The sequence below is a fragment of the Phaenicophaeus curvirostris genome, chromosome 4 (genome assembly GCF_032191515.1).
Source record: "Phaenicophaeus curvirostris isolate KB17595 chromosome 4, BPBGC_Pcur_1.0, whole genome shotgun sequence".
Lineage (NCBI taxonomy): Eukaryota > Metazoa > Chordata > Aves > Cuculiformes > Cuculidae > Phaenicophaeus > Phaenicophaeus curvirostris.
Window position 1 is genome coordinate 4,811,921 of NC_091395.1, and position 25,285 is coordinate 4,837,205.

Genomic DNA, 25,285 nt, shown 5'->3' on the forward strand with positions numbered 1-25,285 from the left:
CTTTTGTCTATAACGCACGTGAATCTGAATATACTAGAAGACTGGTAATTCCCATCATCTTAGTGCAGTACTGCCAAACAATATCAAAAACTTTGCAAATAGCATTTCTAAAACAAATCTGAACTCCTTCAGTTCTAAAACAGCAAATGAAAAAACAATATTCAATATTATGTACTGATTTGAATTGAAGGATCAGAATATGTATTTGTGAAAGGAAAGCCTTAAGTTATAATTCGTTTACTCTTAGTTTAAAAACTACAGCATGTATAGGGTGGTAGCTGTTTTAACATAAAAGAAAAAAACAGTAATTAGATAACTCATTAGCAATTTCAAGTCTTCCTAACTTGTAATTGATTGATTGATTTTGGACTATTCCCACATCTTCAGTACGTGGGATGGAATTTGTCTTCTGCAAAATTCTGCCAAATACACTGACTTTTCATAGGAGAAATGATCTATCCCAGGGTCTGTTGCATGGCTGGGATGAATATATGTATATACGTAGAATGAAGACCACATTTCTTCAATATACTTGTCTCATCAGAAAAAAAACCAAACCTAGACTACTTAAGAGATACACGTTCTGGCCTGATTACATTGTAAATACCTTTCTGAACCACTGAAGTCGTTCTTCAATACATAACATGGTTTTCTGTCATAAGGGAAAATAATATTTTCTGGTAAGAGTATTTGTACATTAATGAAAAACTGGTAATGTATATAAACATAATTGGAAGGCCTTATCAGGTGTAATTGCCAGGGAAATTCTTAGTTGCTCTTCTCTGTTTCAGAACCCCTGTGATGACAAACGGCACAGAGATATATGGTCTAAAGAAAAAACCTGTGATCGATTACCAAAATTCTTGGTTGTAGGACCCCAGAAAACTGGTAAGATTTTATTGTATTTCAACAAGACGGGCTATGCTTAAGTTCAAATAGTTATACCAGTTAATCACTTTTTTTTCTCAAACTGCTGTGTAGAGGTCACGATCATCTAATGGCATTTTTTTATTTTCAGCTATCATCCAAATATATTTTAATAATGTAAGTTAAAACAGCAGGCAGCACACACACTGAACATGCAGGGTTCGGGTGCGCACTGGATTTTTTTGGCTTTATGTCAGAATGAGTAACACACTGATAAAGAGCTCAACCAGACTGGCAAGATCTTGTCAAAGCGGGAGGAGGAAAGGGCAGCCTTCTTGCAAGTGGTGTAGATTCCTAACTGCATGGTTTTGTCTGTCCTGCGCTGTCTTGTTTATAGAAACTTATTTCATGGCATTTATTTTGTCAATAACTTCCTAATGGGCAGTTTGAATTGCAAGGTTGCAGTAGTTTATAAGTTAACGTAATTGTTTATTTTCTTCTCTGTAGTCAGAAAATTGAATGTGTGCTTCCATTCACCTTCACCAATCCCCAGTAGTTATTGAGTGCAAGACTTAAATTATTTTTATGACAGTCTCATAAAAGCAACAATTATTTTTAAAACACAGTTATTAGAAGTGTGAAAAACAGATTTCAGCATTGGCGCTCCGGTTTCTGTGTTAGCTATTTACAGATCTTTAAAGGTTTTTAATTTAAAAGCACAGAAGGCACAGATTCGTAGGGGACATAAATTGATACCTCCTCGCTGAAACGAAATGGGTTAAAGCTGGTTTAGTCCATCTGCGGGTGTGATCCCTTCAAAAAAATGTGTGTGTATTTTTTTTAATCTCGGGCCTTTTTTCCTATTTGCAGGTACCACAGCCTTGTATTTGTTCCTGATCATGCATCCTTCCATCATTAGTAACTCCCCCAGCCCAAAAACCTTTGAGGAGGTACAGTTCTTTAATAGAAATAACTACCACAGGGGGATTGATTGGTAAGATGGGTTATTAGTATAAATATAAAAGTTTATATATTGTGAACAATACAAAAATGACGTTACTGTTGGTAATGGTAACTGTATATAGAGTGAGATAAAAAAAAATAACCTTCAGTATCCTTCTAAAACAATAAATAAATGTAAGTGAATAACAATCTTACTACAGGATATCGTAAATGCACTAACTTTTGTGAGGCTTTCTTGTAAATATCCATATATTAATATATGCAAAACAGTACCAACGTGTGTGTTTCTTATTACACGTGCCTTTGAAGCTGGCACAGTAACGGTGGTTAGTTGAGTCTATGGAGGCAAAAAATAAGTTCCTCTTGGAAATCTTATTCTGTAAGAGAAAAAATGATCGAGGAAAGGTGTTTTTTTCCTTCTAACAGGATTTAGACTAGTAATTGGGTAAAAGGCGGATAAGGAAACCCTCTCAAAATGTTTTTCAAAGATCAGGCAATTAGGAGAACATTGGTGTCCCAGTAGGGTAAGTGGTGCTAAAAATGCATATGTATCCCTGCTGCCGTGTTCTGTGTGGCTGCTGGGGAGTCACTGGGCATACCTACTCCTAGAAGGTCCTTCTCGATTTCTCTTACTTTCAGAAAGTGCTGCAGTATAAAGCACTAGAAGATGAAAAGTGGTGCCATGCTGTAGTGGTTGGGGAGCACCAGTACTGTTAAAATTTTGTCTTGTTTTTTTCCTAAGGGAAAATAATTGTTTTGCCTTTGACTTTGTATTCGTCGAAAACATCAACAGGGCAAACACTTACATGGTCTGAGCGCAGATACCTCAGATCCAATTTCTTTGTAAGTCACTCAGTTTCTACAGTTATAATTGTTGCAGCAGCTTCTTATTACAAAATGTGGTGAGTCAGCCAGTTGTTGCCAATACAGAGATGCTGGCTCAATGACTGGAAATTAGAAAGCTGACTCCTTGCTGTGGAGGCTTCTGAAGTCAGAGAGGATGCAAGCAGGGTATAGCGAGTCCGTACTGATGGAGACAGCCTGAGTACAGCTAGCCAGCTTTTCCATAAAACCATGTTGTCATGTTGTCAGAAGACCACTTTGCTGCTCCTCTCATTCCTTCTGCCATATCTGCTTCCCTAACACACAGATACCATTTGTCTGCTAGACATGTGTCAGATTACTTTCATCTTAACACAGTGCATCAAAAGGATGTACCTGGTCTGTACAGCTTGGCCACTGGGAGCTTCATGCAACGTTTTGGCAGGTTCTCCCTCTCCAGCACCAATTTGGCTATTTGTACCTCTGTGCTACATACCCCGTGCCTTCATCTGAAGGCCAGCTCACTTCACTTGCATAATTCTGATAACAGGTATCCATTCATGTGCCACAGAGGTACAAAACAATAATTTGGCAGTATTTGTGTATGTATACATAAAAGTCACTCATAATCAACATCTCAGAATCAAGTGTCACAGACTTCAGTTTCTCTAAACCACTGCAGAGTCCTTCCTTTTCTCCAAGTACCTTGTAATTCGTGCCTGTGTGCTACTCATCATCTTGTGAGATCTGCGTCCTAAAGAAAACTGCCTGTGCGTCAGTCAGTTCCATCCTGCCGTGTCTTCTGGCCTTGGGTGCAATGTTCACAATTTCAAAGCCAAAAAGAGCATGTCATTTGTGTTTGATGTAGCTCACTTCTATGAATAGAACAAAATGTAAGCACTGCAAGAAATTTCAGTCCTTAAGCATGATCTTCAGAAGAGTTTGTTTTAAATGGCATTTGTTTTATCGATACGAAGTTTAACTGAAATATCAAGAAGATCAACATTTCCCATTTATGCTTTTCCCCTGCAATAGTGAAAAGTGGTCTGAGGGCCGTGGATAAAGTATGTGACATAAGAGACTGCCGGAAATGATGGGTAACGTTATAACAGATGAGGAAAGCTCACCAAAAAAAAAAAAATCCAAACAAGCAACAAGAGGAAGACAACCTATGTTTCCTCCAAAATTGACTCTTAGAACAATAAGATGCCGTCCCTGCTTAGAAACCTTTTACCTGATGAAGCTGCAGGGGGAGTGGGAGTTCACTGTATCTTCCCCACATAAGCAAGCTCTTTTCTCTTTTGAGAAAAAACAATTCTAATAATGAATATCCTTTTCTTATGATATTGCATTGTAATTGATGTCAGCAAAAGGTCAAATTTGGAAAACTCATTTTCTATGTTTGATAGGAGTTTGTTCTGACTGGAAAGTGAGAATTCACTAATTTTAGGAAGATAGGTGAATTACAACATTTTCATCCAGGTACCAAAAAATAGCTGCAATGTGTACTTGTATGTAGAGAGAAGAAAGCTAGTATCAAGTAAAATATGATCAAGCATATGAAATCTTCTGTTTAGTTTTATTTGGCAATTAGGCTATTATTTTAATTGATTGTTCTAGAAAAACATACTTAACAGCTTTGTCAACCCTTGTGTGACTTTTAGGTAATTCTGAGAATGATCTTGCTTTCCTAGGTACATGGATTTCTTCCCCACTCCTTCTAATGTCACCACTGACTTCCTCTTTGAGAAAAGCGCCAACTATTTCCATTCTGAGGAGGCCCCTAAGCGAGCTGCTTCCCTTATCCCCAAGGCCAAGATCATCACCATCCTCATTGACCCATCTGATCGGGCATATTCCTGGTATCAGGTATGCATTTTGAAGGACACGAGCAGGCATAACTCAAGGTTTCCACCTTGAATCCTCTCTGTGTGTCCTTTCAGTAAATGTTTATATAAAGGGTTTGGATAGTACAATCTTTATTTTGTCGGTCAGTGCACCATGTACGATCACCCATGGGCTCAGGTATCTGTCAATGGTAAACATAAAAATCTTTCAAAGGTTTAAATATCAGAAACCACCTTTTCAAAACTGTGCCTGTAATGTAAGCATATAAAACTGCTTACTTACCTGGTTAATATATGTAATTAGCATGATCGTCATAAATCAGTGTTGAAATTTGCCTTTCTGCAAATTGTGTAAGCTGGAAGAAGAAAACATGAAACTACTAGAAATAGAGCTTCTTATGATTTGTGTTTATTATGCCTGACTCATTTGTACAAAACCTGCCACTCAGTTTATCGAAAATAAACTTTTATACGTTATGTTTCTAGTGTCAGTCTAGCTTCTGATTTCTTTGGATACAATATTTATTAGTACAATGTTTATCCCAGTGTTCTCAACAGATTATTACAGATGAGGACTTCTTAAGTAACTTTTAATGTAATTAATCACTTATGGCAAGGTCAGGAAGGCCAGGTCAGTGAGACCAACCAGTCTTGTTTTATTTTCCCAGCTTTTGTGGTCTGTAAAGTTACAACAATGTAAATTTTTTTACAGCATCAGCGATCACATGAAGATCCTGCAGCTCTAAAATTCAGCTTCTATCAGGTGATCACAGCTGGACCTCGAGCTCCGTCTGAGCTTAGAGCTCTCCAAAAGAGATGTCTAGCGCCTGGATGGTACGCTACACATATCGAACGATGGCTAACTTACTTCCCACCTTATCAGGTGAATAAGACCATAACTTGACATCCTAATCTCATACATATAATATCCTAAAGGTTACCTTTGCAAAAGTTTTGTCTATTGAATACTGATCCTCAGGGGTATCCTAGACATATCAGAGCATGTTTTAATACATTTATTATGATTATTCATAGCTGTGTTCTAAGTAGCTGGTTGACATTTGCTAGGGATGTCATGTCTTAGCACCTTACAGCTGGGACCTGCTTCTGCAAAACAAATAAGAACAATAATCTGGAAGCTCAAGAAACTTCACTGGTGTTCCTTGAGCTCTCTTGGACTCTGAACTGCCTTTAACTTAGAGCTGTTTTTCATTTGCTCATGCTTCGTAGCTGTATTCCTGGCTCTTTCTTCTCTCTTCCACGGTACTTTGTGGTGTCTTTAATATCAGATGCTTCATCAATGTTCACAAAAGAAAAACAGAAGGAAAATAAAGGAAAGCTGTTCAATAATATTTCTATCTACTCTGAGTGGCAGCAAGTATCAGGTAGCGTCAAGGGAAGTATCTGGGATATTGCCCTTCCTGCAAGGGTCATGGAAGAGTTTTGGTGTCTGAACCCTTTAGGGTGTAAAAAATACTTTTTCCATCTGAAGTGGGGATTACCACAAGGAAATAGATGTGATCTAGGGGTTTTATAATGCCTTTAATATTTAAGTCTATAAGCATCTTCACCCACTTCTCGATCCTTCCATGCAGTAATTTCCCACCATGTAAACCTCCTTAGGCTGTGGTTGTCATAGAAAAGAAACCTGTACCTGTGCAGGAGCTCACACTGTCCCACTGCTGTTCATACTGCTTGATTTTTAACACACCTCTGGCACAGTTTGGACCCATAGCAAAAAGCCTCTTGCCAAGCAGCTGCGGAGCACAGGTTCTTCCTTGATAACAGGAACCATTATCCTCAGGGAGTGTGGACACAACCAGTTTGATTTTGCAGGTGAGAGAGTTTAGCAACATGGATCCAGGTCATGCTGTGCTGTTTGGCCTCGTGACCAAAAAGTTGTCTTCATTGGGTTTAGTTAGCAATATAGTTAAAGCCTTTGTGCACATGAGGTTGTTTGCTATCTCAGGTATCACCAGTTTTTCAGGTGAGTACATGTTTTGTCTAACATGACTTTCCTGTAACTGTCAAAGCACTGAGTCTCTTGTACACCTTGGTTTTGGAAATTCCTCATACGTTGCTGCCCATGACAGTGCATCTACATATCAGAGCCCCTACTGGGACTCATTCATGCACTGAAACAATTTGGCGTGTTGGTGTTCTTAATCATCTACATTTGGTATCTATCAGTGATCCTGAATCCTCAATGTATCCTTCATGCAAAGACCAGTTTCTCTTTGTGCTTTGAGACTCAAAGGGTGTGCTTTTATGGACACGTAAGCACATAAACAACCTGAAAACCGGACTCCCCTGCAAGTTTCCATTGGCATGTAACATACAAATCATTAGCCTCCCTCTGGCCCTGTGTAAGATCATCCTAAGCCCAGAACATGTGGTGTACAAGACCAGGCGGACAACATCACATGAGCAGTATCTGCTTGGTAGATTTACTTCTGGAATGGATTTTTCTGGCATTAGTACTGTGTCTGGCAGTAGCCCCCATCCAGCATTTAAAGACTGCTTTAGTTAGGGAGGGTTGGCTGCAGTCTGAACCTTCTGTTTGTCCAGGACTCGCTTAGCTGAGACAAGTTGGCTGAAGTCTGCACCTTCTGTTTTCCCAGAGTGTGCCAAGGAAGCTCTGATGCATCTAGTAGGTGTTATTCTCCACATAGTCTCTTTTGGGCAGCTTTACAGACTTTGAGACACACAATGCTGTAATATCATGGTACTCATATGAAATTATCTGCATTATATTTTCATTAGCTTTTCTCCAGAAGTAACCCGTCAATATTCAATATGCATTGTCATACAACTTTTTTGCCAGGTTTTACATCTCTCAGTGAAGAACCAGCCCTAGTAGCATTATTTTATCACTGTAAAGGTACTAGGGATGAACTTGCATTGCAAAAGCAACATTATACGGTAGGCCATATCCAAACTAGTTTCAAAAAGCAGACCTAAAATCAGCTCAGCTTAAAAGTACAGCCTTATCTAAAAAAAATCAGTCTTCCATCAAAAGAGCTCTCGCTCAGAGGAGCTAAGGCTATCTCTAATTTTTAACGCTGTTTAAATTTGGGCGTCTCTACACATGTGACTGAACTGAGGTCTTAATGTCCATTATGAAGTCAGCAGACATGCAGAAGTGATAAAAGTAGCAACAGGAATAGGTAAAATTCCCCATTTCATTATAAAAGTGGTAACAGCACACCTGTCTTACATGGTAAGAATTTTCAAATCTAAGAGTACTTTGTAAATTTGAGAGTCAAATGTTTGAATTTTTATTTACTTAATTTATTACCTCATAAGTCATACAAAATGTCATCTTCTGTCTGGCCACAAAGACAGATTTCTAGAAGTTGAGAAGGCCAGGTTGGATGGGGCGTTGAGCGACCTGATCCAGTGGGAGGTGTCCCTGCCCATGGCAGAGGGTTGGACCTGGATGTTCTTGAACGTACCTTCCAACCCAAGCCATTCTCTGATTCTGTAAGTTCAGGAAGCTTATGTCTCTGAAGTTCATTTCCCCCCAGCAACTCAGTCCTTCAATGCAGTTATACGGAAGAAAAGAGGACTTACTATGACAAACTCCTTCATGAGCCAAAGATATGCTCATGTGCCAGCTCTGTAGGAAATCTGCCTGACTCTGCAACAGCCGTCATTAAAAGGCCAGTCTGAAGCTGAAGGATTCAGGCTGTTTCTAAGCTGTTCTCTTCTCCAAACTGTCTCTCTTGCTCCTCTACTGCCCTGGCCGCTTTAAGACACGAGGTAACTTACACATAGTGGGAGCAAGGACTTAAACAATGTCAACTGTCAGCAGTATTACTGTAAAGCGATCAATATGCTGTAAAGTTAGTCAAAATACTTCATCTATGGTATTTGCATTATATATGAAGGTATCTGCTTTGTAAAAATTACACTATTCCATTATTCCACCTCACTGCTACATGGAGTGCCTTAGATTTTGAAGAATTTCATGGAATTACATCTTCCTGAGATCAGGACATGAATCAATACCAGTAAGGACAAATTTTGCCTCTGTTCCTTACAACCTCCCTGCAGGTTGAGAAAGGAGCGTTTCTTGCTGCCAGGTCCCTGGGAGTGTCAGGAATTAGAATGAATTTCCACTGGTAATAGGGTTTTTTACATGTGTGGTTGGGGACAGCAGAAGTGGGAATGGCACAGATATGTATCTCTATGTGGTTTTTAAATAGTGAAGGAAGAAATTCACATTCCTTTTCTTTCAGATGGAAGTATCCCCTATTAGGGATGGGTTTTTTGACCTTGGTGCTATGAAGCACCATTTCATAGCTTCAGAAACCACGAAGCCTATTTTTAAAGCTTATGTCTTAGGAAAACAGAGAGTTCAGTGGGTTTGAACTCAGGCAGTCATCATGCATCTGATTGCAAAGACTTCTGGAATAAGCTGCTGCTTTCTGAACAGCCTGATACTTCCACTCATCTGTATCACTAAATCTATCTGCTATACACGGGTAATTCCAAAGACCGATCAAAAGAAAAGATATTTTCTCCCTTTGATTATGCTGTGAAACCACATAGTCTTGCAAGCCTGAAAGTTTCATCCAATCCTGAAAGCATTTCATACAATTTGAGATTGTTGAACCATCTGCAAATCTATTTCCCCTCTCCTTTTCGTCACTAAAGCACGGTGGAAAAAGTAGAGAATTCTCTGTGACAGGAAATGAATGCTTGCCCAGTCCATCTGGGACCTTGCTTCTCTTCCAGCAGTCACAGAGATGGAAACTTGCAGCACCACCAGTGGGTAGGGTCTGTTTTCCTGAAGATCCTGCTCCAGGTGAAAGGGTGGCTCTGTCTGAAGTAGTCGATCCTGAGAGTGTATATGGTCAAGCTCTTGAAAAGAAGAAAAAGAAATAACCTACCAGTACCTGGTTATCTTAGAGATGTGTTGCGCATGCTGAATCTATGTACATCCCTGCATCAGGTCCTTGTAACATCTGCATTTATTCGTGTTCTCAAAGAAGTGTTTTTCATACAAGTATGTGTTGTTGTGTGGGTTTAGAAGGAAGGCATTTTACCTAACGTCTGCCTACTGTATTCTATCTTTCTGATCGTTTCCAGTGACAAGGTTTTCAACATTGCTGTAACATAAATAAGTATATGTTTGTGACTATAAGAATTATAGGTTATTTCTCTAGCCATTAATACCCTTTTTTTCTTGGCTGGACAAATCTCACTCAATCTCCTGCCAATGTTTCTTATCTTTCTAGATCCTTCACTGCTATTTCTCTTTCGTCACAACAGCTTCCAATTAAATATCATTTCACATTTAATTAAATTGCCATTTACCCTGCTGCCAGGTCATGAACGATGATGACAATTAAAACTGAACCAATTACCATTCTTTAGGGCAGTATTCTCTATATAATGAATGAGTCTGACAGACATGGAAGTTCCAGTTTGAAGCTTGAAATAATGAATTTTAAATTAAACTTCCATTTTTTTTTTTGTTGTAGTTGCTGATTATCGATGGACAGCAGCTGAGAACTGACCCATCTACCGTAATGGATGAAGTACAGAAATTTCTGGGAGTCTCTCCTCATTATAATTACTCTGAAGCCCTAACGTGAGTTATTTTAATCATCATTTTCACATGTTCCTACAGTCCTAAAATGCCAGTTAGTCAGAAAGCAAGCTCACTGCAAGATAAAGCCTCTCATACTTCTCCTTCGAGCTGCCAGTAGGATGTGTTTTTCAGTGTCTGCAAAGAACACAGTTCAGGGTTAGATTTTCTGTGAATCATCCAGTGAGCCACTCTGTGTGGAACCTGACTGTTTCAGAAGTAGACCTCTGACAAATAGACAACGCATTGCTTTGTGAGACTTGCACATGAATTTGGGATGAGTTGAAAGGAATTTTATTTCCATAAGTGGAACATGGAATACTGACATGCATAAACAGAAAGGAAAGAGGGAATGGCCTCAAGCTCCGCCAGGGGAGATTTAGGCTGGACATTAGGAAAAAATTCTCCACAGAAAGGGTCACTGGGCACTGGCAGAGGCTGCCCAGGGAGGGGGTTGAGTCACCTTCCCTGGAGGTGTTTAAGGCACGGGTGGACGAGGTGCTGAGGGGCATGGGTTAGTGTTTGATAGGAATGGTTGGACTCGATGATCCGGTGGGTCTCTTCCAACCTGGTTATTCTATGATTCTATAATTCTATGAATTAGTTTCTCTTTATTTTTGATGTTAGCTGCAAGACAGATTCAATGGTATAAGTCTGGAATGTAACATCCACTCTGTACGTCATAAATAGACGTACCCACAGATCCTTTGGATTCTGACATTTAGATTTGGTTGCCCTTAAAATAAGACTGATAACCTTAGGTTTACTCTTCCGAGTCTTCAGTCTAAACTCGGGAGAAGTATCTTCCTTGCAGTATCTCCCAGCCTTTACACTGCAAAATAATTGTTTCAGGTTCGATTCACATAAAGGTTTCTGGTGTCAGCTCCTGGAAGAAGGAAAAACAAAGTGTCTTGGAAAGAGCAAAGGTAGAAAATACCCTCCTATGGATTCTGAGGTAAAACATTATGCTTGTTGGTGTTATTCAGGGATTCAGTTACTGCACACAGGACACCACACAGGCAAAACCATAAGAAGGGAGAGAAGACAAAATTAAGTAGACTGTTAAGTATTTGATTACCTTTCCCTACAAACAAAACATTGAAGATAGCTGTGGAATACATAGACTTTTTCAGATCTTTGCTTTGAATGTGAGGAATTTAAGTCATTTAAAAAAACACCAAGTTTTAAAACTTGGCTCCTCATTCACTTGGAAACATACTTCCTTTACCCAAGTGACTTAAGCAGCCGAGGCTCCACAGTACATGGAGTTTTTTCTCAGTCATGATCAGCTATGTGTATTTGTGTCTGGTCTCTTGTCTTTGAGAGTAGTTAGACTATGACAAGTAATGGAGACCCTCACATACTCCAGTTTTAAAAGAGGTTAAGTTCTGTTTCTATGAATTTTATAGATACCTTCCCCAGACAAATGCTCAAATGATGACATTTCCATCTGATCAAATGCCGTAGTCTGTACCCAAGGGCAGTTCAGCCTTCTATTTTAGCTGTAACTTTTATGTTTATTCTGTCCTGTATTCCTTTTCATCTAAAACACAAATAAAAACTTAAAAGTTTGAACAGTAAGTATTAAAGTGTCAATAAGCCGGGATTTTTTTTCTCACAGTACTTAAATTATAACTGGTAGAACCATACGGATATAAAATCCAAGGGTTGGCCAGAGATAAGACAAGACTGGTTTTGTTTATTGGTGTATTTTCAAACTCTGAAAATGGGGTTGCTAATTGAGACATGCCTACTTATGAAGATGTTTTAGAAGCTTTGCTTTCAATCACACTTCAGTAAATTCAAAGTAATTGCATCAGCTTCAGTGTGATTCTTAATTTACATGACTATATGAGAGCAGAATCAGATCCTTTGCTTTGACTTCAGTGTTCATTTTGGACAACCATTTTTTCTCTTGAAATTATCTTTCTAGTTTAGCCTCTAATTGATGAGCTTAAACTTGAATGCAGTAGATGGCATAAAACAATATATGTTGCATAAGAGAAAGTAAAGCTTTGACACAGGTAAAAGAAACTCTGAAATCTAGAATTCACAGCAACTGCAGTACAGCATTTTATAAAACAAAAATACCTCTTTGTATCCTTCAGTGCAGGGCTTTTCTGTCAAGCTACTACAGAGATCACAATGTGGAACTGTCAAAACTCCTACACAAATTAGGACAACCCCTGCCATCGTGGCTGAGACAGGAGCTACAGAAAGTAAGATAGCATTGAAGAAAGGCTTTTTGAAATCTCTCTTCCACACTTCAGTCATCATACCTAAAGTCTCTTCGGTACTTACCAGAAGGTCTTGTAAGAGATACCTCTTCAAAAAAGAGGAAAAGATAGACATTATTTCCATATGCTGGCATGTGGATTGTGAAAATACATGCATTTCTTAGAACTCTGGAGGGCCAAATCTTTGTCATAAATACTTCTGAGCCTGTGGACTTGTGGACTACTGTGCACATTTGTCGAAGTTATTTGCTACCGGTTTAAGCTTCTGAGATACACGACCTGTCCAATTTCACGGTAAATATTTACAGTTTTATATATCGGTTTAAAAGTATTGTGTCTCATGTAGGTTTTGTAGCCTGTTGTTAGACCGCTGACACTTTTTCTCATTATTTGATTATCGTCTTGCATAAAATAAGGAAACTTAATGTAGCACAAGATGCCAATTGTATTTCTGCCTTTGGAATCAGCTTGCTGATATCCAAAGTATGTACTAACAAGGGTGAAAAGTACACAGCAACAAAATACACAGAGCAAAATCTGGAAGCCACAGGCAAAAGCAACGTGGAACAAACGCACACATGCGTACAAAACATTATTTATCATTATTGCCTTTAACAACAAACCCCTGTAATGTGCTATGGGCCTTTGGCTGTAATTACTGTGTCTGATTTTGTACCAACTGAAATGGCAAAATGCAGAATACAGGCATTATCTGAACAGAAATTTAATTGGACGTGGGAAGCTCAAAAGTTGCAGTGTAATCCTTAACAGCAGTATTATGTTTCAACAATTGTGAACCAAACTGAAGCAGTGCGGTGAGCAGGCTTTCACTTCTGGTTTCTGTGAGCAGCCAGATTTGAATACTGCATTCAGAGCTGACATTGCTGTGAGTCAGGAGTGAATAAAAAACTAGTAAAGAGCAGAAACAGATCCATACTTAGATTGCCTTAATTTGCACCACTATTTTTTTTCCTTAATTTATTTGTCTTCCATCTATGCTTTGTGTATTCTAGGATCCCTCAGCCTGATCTAAACTGTAGCATCTTTTAGTGACCTTCAGTTTACGTCAGCTGCAAAAACCTACTAGATTTCCAGATGAAAATACTGGTTCTAGTTACAGATATTTTAAACATGTTTGGTATTAAATATTAGGAATAAGCTTTAGGGAAAAAAAGAAATTAAAAGAGTGCGTAGTCATGATAGAGAATTACACTGTAATGGAAAACACAAATATCCAGCCTTACATTTATATGACACGTCAACATACATCTCACAACGCATCGGTTGAGATGTAGATAAAATCTAATAAATAGTACTGAAAAGTTGAGAAGGAAGTTCAATGAAAAATTCAGCTGAGTATGGCCTTAATGCTTGTCCACTGAGCTTTGGCTCTGAGCGTTTCTAAAGGCATGAAGAGATGGTGAAAACAAAACCTACAGAACAAAATGCAGTGTTTTTATAGTAGTTCTGTAATATTATCACAATTTGTTTTACGGTAAATCGTTAAAACTATGCATCAAATGGTGGAAAAACTTTTTATGTCTCAGTGCTCTTTTACAACATTCATGTAATTATATAATTTAACTTCCAAGGTAATGGAATGGAAACCAGTCTGTTATTCCCTAAACAGAAAACATGTTGAGATCCTTATTGTACCTCTTAAGTGATAATCTTCATTATTTATTGATTTTGTCTATGTAATACCTGGGTTTGATAGGTCTGTAAAGAAAAAATCTCGACAAATTTGCTGTATGTAACTATTCTTTACGCAGCACATTTTTGCTAAGGGAATATGCATGATTAGTGATGAGGACCTACTAGAGTAGACATTTTTAAAAGATGAACATCTTTATTATTTATTAGACAGAACGGGAATTTTCATTTCACTTTAAATATTCACAGGCATATGGATTCCTCCCAAAAGCTGACTTGTCTTAAAGTACTTCTTATTTGATAAAAGAAACACTCTGAATTCTGAACATCTGTAAAAGCAAATACTCTGCATGCTATGGACAGCTCATGCGTCCCCCAGGTGTCTATGTGGATTTGTTACAACTAAAATGAATAACTGGAGAAAATGCCTGGGGGGTTCATCCTGGCGTGATTGATTTTACCCTGGATATAATCTGATGTAACATCATCCAAACGTTTCTTTAAAAATCTGCAGGGACTGCGTGAAGTTCCTGGTTTGTGCACTGCTGCCTCAGTTATCCCATGTTCTTCAGAACAGCAAAAAGAAAAAAAACAGGAAAAACCTCGGGCACTACCAGGTGCCTGAAGTTTTCATGGTGAGAGGACCCTCTGCACACAAACTGAGTGCCTTCAGCTTTGTCTTTGTCTGGGAAATCGAGGTCCCCACACAGTGAGAATGAGGGATCAGTGAGGGAGGAGTGGTGGGGGAAGACACATATTGGTCGCAATCTCGTCCTCTGGAAAAGAGTGTCAGGGTCACTCGAGTCCCGATGAGGAACATCGAGGCGGAGCTGTTGTATCCTCCCAGTGCCCTTGACTAAGGGTGGAAAGTGGGAACAAAATGGGTAAATTCTTAGGGAAATCTTCAGTGAATTCCTGTGGTAACTACCCACATTGTGAGTAAAGTAGCTGGACCTGGAAATGTGCATCTGAAAGGGCATGATATTGAAGCTCCCTTGAGATGCAGCTGTTCGCACCAGCATCTTTAGAAAAGGCACTGTGGGATTAGCTTTTTGTACCCCGGTGGGAGCAGTCCCAGACACAAAAGCAGTAGAGAAACAAAGGCAAACTGATGGTCCTCCTTGTAGTTCTGAATTTCACAGGTTCACTTATTACTTGCCTATACAAAGATGAAGATGATGCGAAGACACATCTTTTTTTTTCTCCAGAACCATCCTATTTAAATATGTTTTTACATTTAACAGGAGACTTTAATAAACAGAATGACTTTTAATGTGCAGCCAGTTTGGTGAAGAATGAAGAATGTGAGCAAAGCATGCAGACAACAGCTTGATGAGTTATTTCCAAAATCGTAGGATGCACACGAGTACAGCTGAGTAAGCAAGTCATACAACATGAAGTATCTGACTAAGTTTAACCTCCTCTATTGGCAGCTTACCTACGGTCAGTGTTCGATTTCCATAAATAGGCTATCAGTGTTAACGCTCTTAAAAAATACTGATTCATTACAACGAATTTATATTTGCTGGTCAAAGTCACCTGTTTTGTTGTAGTTGGTAACACAGACATGGTTTCTGTTCCCCTGGTAGATAAATACACAAGCAATTTATTTAGCAAATGTTTGATTATGTGAGCTTCACCTTTATGTTAATGTATATGATTCTGAAATTTGCTTTCTGCGGACACCTGTGGTGTTAAAAGTCAGTGATAATAATAATAATGAGCAGAAAGTGACCATTGAGGGAGGGGTGTAAACACAGAGCCTGATATGAAATCACTTAATTATTTGAGCACACATTCCTGAACATACTGTGATATTCTCCCGGTTCTATTTGTGCAGAAAGACTTAGTTTCAATGGTTGGCAGGCTATCTTGTACAGAATATCCTTTTTCATTGCTTAAAAATGTGAAACTTCCTCAGGAAGAAATTATATAGATATTTCAATGTTTATAGATGTAATACTCTTGTCATTCACATTGAATGAAAATTGCTGGAAACATTTTTCTCCAAGTTTTTTTAAATGAAAAATAGATATTATTCTGATAGTGGCATGGTATCTGAAGTGCAACAATAAACTCTGCTAAGAAAATGTACTGCTGCGTGGAAGTGATCTTTCTGTTCACCAGCATTGTCCTTTTCCAGGTTTCTTAGCAGCTCTTGCAGGCTTGACACTGAGTTACAACACAACCCGGGAGCAGGGGAGCAGCATGAAATGTTTTCAGAAATGAAAAACATTGCTTATTCTCTCTGTGAGTGAATATTACAGCTTTATGCAGCTGCTCGTTTCACTGCTTTTGCTTCCTGCTTACTTTTTATTTCTTGTGCCAGAAATTGCTAATGTGGTACAGAAGCATTTCCAGAGCTTGCTATTTTTAAGATAACAAGCAGACTTTATTCAAATTATTTGCTTTGGGAATTCAATAGTTGTACTAATGCATCAGCCTACACAGACATGAGATCGTCTTTCTGAGGGGAAACCTCTGAAGATGGTATGAATGTCCAAAGGAAAATTCAGTTATCGACAAATTCAGAATAGAATAGAAAAGCGTGCTGTTTAACTGACCAAAAGCTACTTACTGTCTTCATAGAGGTGCAGAAAATAGGAAACCTATGTTAACGAATTATTATTTATTACACAGAAATGATGCAACCTATAATTTAGACATTTAAGCTTCTTTTATAATACCTCTCTGTAATCTCTAAGAAGAACAAAAGTGGAAACAGTTAAGTAATAACAGAAAGGTGCTAAGCAGAGGGACCTCACCTATCTCACCTCTGTCTCCAATTTATCTGCTTTCATTTAATGTTTCTTTTCAGTTCTTCCAATCCCAAATTTTTAAGAGCTCAAAGGCAAAAGAAACTCTTTTGTCTCTGTGGACCACATGGATCAAGAAAGCCCAACAGTCAGCATCAAAGGACAAATCACAGGAACAGGAAAGGAATTAACAGTTGAAACGAAGGGCTTGGGAAATCTGAATGGAAGAGGAATTTAGACAAATTAAGGGTGACAGATTTGAAAAGCAGGCAGTGAGCTTGAGTCTTCACCACTGGTTTCTGTCAGGTTAGTTATTTCTTTCTTTTTTGATACAGTATTTTATTTCTTTGGGTCCCTTTTTCTGTTCTGATCCTCTCTCTTGAGAAATGCAGATGGGAAATAAGGGTCATGTACTTTTAACTGCTAGAATGCCTGTCTGCCTAGAGAGTAGCGAGTAGCACAAGGTTGCTTTCAAATAGGTCTCTTCCAAAAGGTATGACAGGAGGCCTTGTTTCACCATGATTGCCAGTTCAAATCCTCAAACCGGTGTTGTTCAGGAGGTCAGAGAAATGGGTTCTTGCCCATAAAGAAATCTTACTGGTGCCTCCTCAATTCTATCATCAGGACTGTTTCCCAGTAAAGCTTTCTTCAGCTAAGTTCTGAACCCATTTACTTCAATGTAAAAAAAACAAACCCAAAGCCAAATCAGAGGAACCTTTTTTGCAGAACTTTTCATACAAATGTAATATGTGTATATTAGCTATAGAACTCTGGAATGAAAAAGGCAGGAGCTAGCTCTTTCATGACAGAGAATAAATAAAATCCCTGCACACAAATGGTGCGAGGCCACCTGGGTGGAAGAGTGGATCTGCTGGTGGGTAGGGAGGCTCTGCAAAGGGATCTGAACAGGCTGGACTGCTGGGCTGAGTCCAGTGGAATGAGGTTTAACAAGGCCAAATGCCGGGTCCTGCACTTGGGGCACAACAACCCTATGCAGTGCTACAGACTGGGAGAAGTCTGTCTAGAAAGCTGCCTGGAGGAAGACAGACCTGGGGGTGTTGGTTGACAGCGACTGAACATGAGCCAGCAGTGGCCCAGGTGGCCAAGAAGGCCAATGGCATCTTGGCTTGGATCAGAAACGGCGTGACCAGCAGGCCCAGGGAGGTTATTCTCGCTCTGTACTCGGCACTGGTGAGACCGCTCCTCGAATACTGTGTTCAGTTCTGGGCCCCTCACCACAAGGAGGATGTTGAGGCTCTGGAGTGAGTCCAGAGAAGAGCAACAAAGCCGGTGAGGGGGCTGGAGAGCAGGCCTTATGAGGAACGGCTGAGAGAGCTGGGGGTGTTTAGCCTGTTTCACAGAAAGGGTCATTGGGCACTGGCAGAGGCTGCCCAGGGAGGTGGTTGAGTCCCCTTCCCTGGAGGTGTTTAAGGCACGGGTGGACGAGGTGCTAAGGGACATGGGTTAGTGTTTGATAGGAATGGTTGGACTCGATGATCCGGTGGGTCTCTTCCAACCTGGTGATTCTACGATTCTGTGATTCAGAACAGGTGGCACAGGTAGGACAGGGATTTGTCTCTGCAGTTCTGTACAATCCTATCACTCTGTCATCATTCTTAGAATCTCGGAATGGTTTGGGGCACAAGGGGACCTTGAAGATGATCCTATTCCATCCAGCCTGGCCTTGACTACCTCCAGCGACGGGGCAGCCACCACTTGTGGGGCCTTACGATGTGACCAAGCACAGATAGAACAGATCTGCGTGCGCGCAGGGTGCTTGCGAGCCGCACCCGGCCTTGCTACAGCTCCCTTCCTCCATTTTCCCTGGGGACGCTAACCAGTAAAGACCCAGAACTGCCCCCAACGCCAAACCAGCGGGGTTCCAGCCTCCCCGCGCAGGCGCTCCCCGCGCCCCTCCCGCCCCTCTGGCCCCGCCCCGTGCCCATAACCCCCGCCCGCCGGCCCCTTCCCGCCCTTTTCGCACCGGCGCGCGGCGGTGGCGGCGTAGGGGCGCGCGGCCGCTGGGCGCGCGGGGGAGGCGGGAAAGCGGAGGGGCGCGCGGGGCGGGGGGGGGGGGGCGCGATCTCTCTCTTCCCCTCAGGCGCGGCGGGACCCGAGCAGCGGAGCCTCCGCGGGCGCGGCGGGAACCGGGGGGGCCGCGGAGCCCCCGCAGGTGAGCCCTGAGGGGTGAGGGGGGGAGACAACATGGCGGCGGGGGGGTGGGGGGGCGCTAAGATGGCGGAAGCCACGTGCTTTGTGGGGAGGATTGGGAATCCATGACTCCATGGGGGCCGCCCGCTGTGGCTGTTCCCCTTCCTAGGCATGGAAGAGCAGCTCCTCGCTAATTGGCAAAGCTTCTACCCGCGCGTGGGTATGGGTTGTTGACTGTGGCGAGGGACAGGCCCGCTGGGCCGCGTGTGTTTCGCTCGGTGGTGTTGCCGAGAGTGCCGGCAGATAAACGCTCTTAAGGGCGCTGCCCTTCTAGAACAAGTCTTAAGAACAAGTCTTGACAGCCCAGCAGGGCTGGGCACGAGGGAGCGATCTCTGGAGCGAGTCCAGAGAACAGCGACGAAGCTGCTGAGGGGGCTGGAGAACAGGCTTTATGAGAGAGCTGGGGATGTTTAGCCTGGAGAAGAGGAGGCTGAGGGGAGACCTCATTGCTCTCTACAACTACCTGAAAGGAGATTGTGGAGAGGAGGGTGCTGGCCTCTTCTCCCAAGTAACAGGGGACAGGACAAGAGGGAATGGCCTCAAGCTCCGCCAGGGGAGGTTTAGGCTGAACATCAGAAAAAAAAATTTAACAGAAAGGGTCATTGGGTACTGGCAGAGGCTGCCCAGGGAGGTGGTTGAGTCACCTTCCCTGGAGGGGTTTAAGGCACGGGTGGACGAGGCGCTGAGGGACGTAGTTTAGTGATTGATGGGAATGGTTGCACTCGGTGATCCGGTGATTCTTTTCCAACCTGGTGATCCTATGATCCCGATCGATCCTGTGCAGCGAGACAAAGGCTGGGCACAGAATCTATCTCCCACTCGCAGGCACATGGATAAATTGCCCCAGAAGTCTTGTGCGTGTTCTGTTACTTTCCAAGGACTCATTTTAATGTTATGAATTTAGCAACAGTGAAACTTCTGCTTATTTGGTGCTTTGGAGACAGCTTTTTGTTTAGCCTTGCATTTGAGACAGGGAGAGGCTGCCCACAGGCGATCATAGAAAAAAACACACCTGTACAGCACAGACCATACTGAACACAATACGTTTCAGTACCTAGAAAAACACTGTTTAAAACAAACTATGCTGTCAGGTGATGCCTAAGACAGCGGCAAATAAGCTCTTTCAGGCTCGCTTTGGAGTTGTAGAAGGCGAGCACCCTTTCTCAGGGCTGGGCAACACGAGGCAGCGATCCCCATCCATCTTGTGCAGCGAGACCAGAGCTGGGTACAAAATATATTTCCAGCTTACATGCAAACAGGTGATTACAGGACACACATCTGTTCAGCACAAGTCGTGCTTCACATAAGGCGTTAACATCTCAAAAAGAACAAACACTGTACCTTGGTTTTCTGTTTTCTCACTTTTTTTTCCTCCTGTTAGGAATGCTGCAAGTATGAAGATGGATCTGTTGCTGTCAAAGATCTCCCCAAAAAAGTATGCGGCTGGGTATGTATTGTGTAATAAGCACTTAGAAGTGAGGGTTTGGGTGGGTGTAATGCCGATTCGATAATTTATGCATAGCGGCTGAACTCCCAGTGTCACCAAAATCAGGAATAGAAAGTCCTCAACACCAATTCTGTTCATTACCAGATAATGGTAGCCAGATAAATCTCCCTATGTATGCCGACAGTTATGAGTAGTAGGTTTTCATACACTGATTTTATATATATTTATATTTCTCTTTAAAATCTTGCATATTAATCACATTTCTCAATAATAATTATGATAAGTGTTTGTGCATTCTCCCTATAGTCCGTTATTGAGTCTGAGGTCTGCTAAGCAGCCCTGTGCCCTATTTCATTGGAATCTGGCCTCCTTTGAAGTTTCCATTTAAGGTTTGAAAAGGGTTATGTTGATCTCCCACCTTTTGGCTCCTGAAGTATTGTCCAGATGCCAGTCTTCTGCAATCTTCATGCTTTCTTATTGTTCCCTTCCTCAGATAGGAAGGAATAAACAAAAGGAGAGGGCTTAACTGTTTATTAACTCTCATGATTAGATTAGATAATGGTATGGATGCTGCATTCCGCATAGCCCATGTTGGTTTGCTCAGTGGTACAACACTGACGCTTCTCTGTTGAAACCAAGCTGTAGGCTTGGCTTGGTGCTTTGTTTTCAAGGCATGCTTCATTTGTGAGCGTTTTTGACAGGAAAATGTAACCAACTCCCTAAGTCAGTGTGGCTCAGAAGAATTGTATGCAAGGTATACTGGATTGTGGTAAAACATACGTTGCCAGTACTTTTGCTTGCCAGACTGGAGGCATCCAAATCCACAAATTGTCAGGCATGGCTGTGCAAGAGGAATGTCTAAGCATGTTTCTGACTCAGTGAAGTGAGTACTAAGAGTGAGCTGCAGCTGCAGGAGCAGAGGGAGATGTCGGGGTGATACTAATAGCTTTGTCTCGGAGCAGTTAACAGCTCCTGGGAGGACACTGGACTGTTCAGTGATGTTTATTGTCTCCTATTCTTATATGTTTTTCCAGTAGCAATATTAAACTGCCTCAAACTTGTTTTTACAGGGGAGAAACACTTGAGTTGTGGTGACAGAAGATGTGGATTCACAGTCCACATGTGAATACTAGCAGTTACTGTGACAAACTTTAAGTTTTCACTTGGAGTAAGGGTGGATCTGTCAAATATTCTGGAATTGCCTTTTGCAAACAATAGTGTTTCTGGTTATAAAGCAGAGCTAGCAGAAGGTAGTTTTAAGCTAGTCTTGATCTCCCTTTAGGCGTAATAGCTTTTTTTTTTTTTTTAATTAACTTAAAACTTGGAGCCTAAGTGAGATGTTCTGCAGTCCACTTCTCATCCTGGCAAAGAGGGGCCGGAATGTAGTTTAACTGTGCTTGAAATGAGCCTTAACTTCTTCTAACTAGAAATATAGTAATGCTGTTTTCAGGCATCTCTTGCTGCTCTTGTCTTCGTCCTGTCATCTAGTCTCAAGCAATTCTAATAGAACTCTCCATAAGTAGTTCAGTGGCCCTGCTGCACTCTGCTGTGTGGCTGACTGTACTGCAGTGTTACTAAATAATAACATGCATCTTCAGTGCTGGCTTCTGTTGTTGTGTGATAGAAAGATTGTTGCAAGGAGTAGGCATGTACTCCGTAAGCTAAAGGTAAGTTTGTGAAGTCTCAAAAATCTACAGTCTGAAATCTACAGCTATCATTTTAGTGTATATGCAAATGTAAACCCTTCAAATGTATTGATAAATCAATAAAGAGACGTTGACTTTCACTGTGTCACTTCTTCCTTACGGGGCTACTGATAACCAAGATTAGACCTGCACATGTTCTTTGGATACAGGTTTTGGTAGCTGGTCCTAAAGTTTGTGTCTCCGCATGGTTTCAGGCCAGAGCGGTGCCTGTGGCTGATGAATTGTCTGGGAGCTGTCCCAGATGTCACACAATTTTAATCAGAGGTTACTGCTGTAGTGGAGAAATGGGAACTTTGAAATGGGGACTCTGTTCCTTAAAGCTCCGTTGCTGAGGGATCCTTTATTTAATCCATATTCAGGAAAGGAGTGTGTGGGGCTACAGTAGGTGATGAATCATTGCAGAACTGGACAAAATTCATGTCTTACTTGGAGGTAAATTTATTGTCTTGGCTGATACGAGCCCTCTAGTTGGGACATCTTCCAGTTATTAAGGACACCTCATGCACTAACTGAAGCTTTGTGGACGAAGGGGATCTTTGAAAGGACTGGGAAACAAAATCTGAGGCTGGAATTGGAGTGGGCAGGCAGTTGCTACTAAGTACTTGGCAGCTGAGGGATGAGTTCCTGTTAGGAGTGGATGGGGCAAATTTGTGGACTTCAATTACAACACAGATTAGATCTGAGGAAATTACTCCCGCTGGCCCTGTTAGTCACACTTTGGAATAGACTGGCAGGGGATTAGGTAGCTGTCATAGGAAACATCTTCCTCAATTTTTTAAGTGTGTGCTTAACCTGCCATTGCCAAAGTATAGCTGAATATATACTCTGCGTGGAGACTACACCTGTTTAATTGGTGGTGTGCAATTACTCTTTCCTTTTAAATGGCTCTGCATACAACCCTATCACATGACATTTTCACTGTTTCAGATTCCAAGTTTGTGACTGCCAAGCCCTGGCAGTCGGCAGTCATGAGCGTGTACTGTGAATTTCCTTCTCTTCAAGAAGAATGGACTTCTCTAGTAACCTTGGTGCTTCTGGGAGAAAAATGTGCACCTGTTATACAAATACAGGCTTTCTGGTATTGTATTTTATCTACTGTGTGGCATTGCATTGAAGGGGTTGTCTGATAACATTACCCAAATCCCCTTGAATTTTAACTTTCATCAGGCAGCAGCTACCTTTTTAATTTAACAATTTCAGTGCCTAGTAACTGTTCTGGCTTTTTTCACAAGTTGCGCTTTGAAAACTGGCTGTCCTGATCTCCTATAATGGGCGATCTTTTTGTGTGGAATTGTAACTGAGTAGGACTGCATAGCAGTCCTGCCATTCCATTGTGTGAACCAAGTGATGAGGTCGCTGGTGCTGGTATTTCCACCTGAATAAATTTGGCTTGGTGGCTTCATCTGGCCAGCAGGTTAGATTTGTGAACGTTCAGTTTTTAGGCCTTTATCAAATATTTAGAACTTGCAACGATAAAAACGTTAGGTTTTAATCAAGAGAGGGAAAACTATGGCCAAATACAAAAGTACAAACTATAGTGTTTGCTGTGGGTATCTCCTAGGAGTTTTGAGGGCTTTGTGAGATCATGTGGCCTTTCCAACGACTGAAGCTTTCCATGAATATCCAGTGATGCGCACAGAGGGTAGTGAAATCATCCCCCATTACTTGAGTGCAATAGAGGTAATCTTACAAGATGTGTCTTGGGATGACTTGGTTTTCATTTCTCTTAAAATTCAATTCCCAAGCAACTTTTTTTCTTATCTTTCCAGTCACTTCCTGTTGCATCTTGCTTTTATAGATGCTCCATATTTCTCTGCACCTTGTTCCATCTGCAGTTGCATCCTGTGTATCGCAGCTCTCCCAAGTTTCCCCCAACCTGGTCTTTTTGTTCCTTTACATTGCTACAGTGGTAAATACTTCTTTCCAAATGCTTAAGTCACCTCTTCCCTGTTTGTAATTGCAAATGCTGTTGCATTTGCAGGAAGTTACATGCTCAGTTTCTGTGTATTGTGCTGAATAAATTGAATGGGAACCATTGCAGGTGAGCAGGTATCCGGTATGGATGAGCTAGATCAGGGCTCTACTTCCTCAGTTAATTGCATTTGCTGTTACCCATGAGCTTGGAGCACAAACACAAACTGTTTTTCTTTACTGATAACAAGAGTTCTTGTTTTCTAGGTGGTTTCTTGTACTGGGATCTGCTACTTGAGCCTAATTGTTTAGGCTTCTTGTATGATCTAATCTGTGATTGCCACTTTGAAGTCATAACAGCATTAAAATGTTGACTATAAATATTCTAGCACTTGAAAGCAGGAAATAATTGCAATATTTTTGAAAAGGAGAGAGAACATTGATTCAGGACTGATTTTTTTGTTAAATATAAGCTATTACAATGCTGTGAATTTTTCTGGAAATAAGACAGCTCTGGTTATAGATATTCTCAATAGAATGATCATAAAATGGGATCTTGGTTTATGTATTTTACAGGTAAGTGCCCCTTTACTCTGAGAAGTTGTTCAGGGTTGAGATAAGTTAAATGTCAAATAGACTTTGTGTGGGCTGCAGTAATGATTCTTTATTTCATCTTTCTGTATATTCTCTGGAAAACGAGTAAAACTTGGGGAGACTCTATGTAACTATAAATCTTCTCAGTGTTAGGTAACCTGGACAGATGATGCATTAGCATTTAAGATGGTCATCTCTTCTGGTAATAGAAGCACTGAGCATTTTCTTAGTTCACACCACTGTTAACACTGTCACCCATCTGCTTAATACAAAAAAAACCAGTGCAGGCTAAAGAGCAGGTTCTTCTACAACCTTGTGTGTATTAAAAGTATTGATCGAAGGGAAGAGGAGCAAGGATCAAAAAAATTCTTACACAGTTTTAGGAGTGTAGGATAAACTTACTTATGATGACGTAACTGCTCTAAGTTAAGTAATTCCATTGTGCAGAACAAACTTCCATTTCTGAGCTAAAAGCTCAAAGCTTACATGATTTGAAGAAAATACTTTCTAGAACATGCTTTTTCACTTTGAACAAAGCTCACATGAAGTTTACCCAGCTCATGCTCCTGCAGCATCTGCTTGTATGTTATCTACAGAATTAATGAATAAGTTACAGTCAGTGTGGCAGTTTTTATTGTATACATTTACATCATCAGGCTCATTGAACAAAAATGA

The 25,285-nt window shown here is 40.9% G+C and overlaps 1 protein-coding gene, 1 long non-coding RNA gene and 1 other non-coding gene across 5 annotated transcripts in view; all 3 read left to right on the top strand.

The window, feature by feature from the left end:
* The window catches only part of LOC138719758 (bifunctional heparan sulfate N-deacetylase/N-sulfotransferase 3), a 59,665-nt gene extending 46,730 nt beyond the window's left edge, over positions 1-12,935 (top strand). For 2 of the 3 annotated variants that reach the window (XM_069855153.1, XM_069855155.1), the window contains 7 exons: positions 792-888; positions 1,738-1,861; positions 4,347-4,521; positions 5,212-5,382; positions 9,989-10,098; positions 10,948-11,050; positions 12,204-12,935. In XM_069855153.1, coding sequence (XP_069711254.1) covers positions 792-888; positions 1,738-1,861; positions 4,347-4,521; positions 5,212-5,382; positions 9,989-10,098; positions 10,948-11,050; positions 12,204-12,323 — 900 coding nt within the window. In that variant the 3' untranslated portion in view covers positions 12,324-12,935. The other variant, XM_069855154.1, reaches the window with a different exon arrangement.
* Positions 12,936-18,826: 5,891 nt separating this feature from the next.
* Positions 18,827-23,141, top strand: LOC138719793 (uncharacterized). The gene is made up of 3 exons (XR_011337302.1): positions 18,827-18,914; positions 20,334-20,399; positions 23,033-23,141. It is a non-coding gene; the product is annotated as an uncharacterized lncRNA (long non-coding RNA).
* On the top strand, positions 19,014-19,144 carry LOC138720482 (small nucleolar RNA SNORA24). The gene has a single exon (XR_011337412.1). It is a non-coding gene; the product is annotated as a small nucleolar RNA SNORA24 (small nucleolar RNA).
* Positions 23,142-25,285: the final 2,144 nt, after the last annotated feature.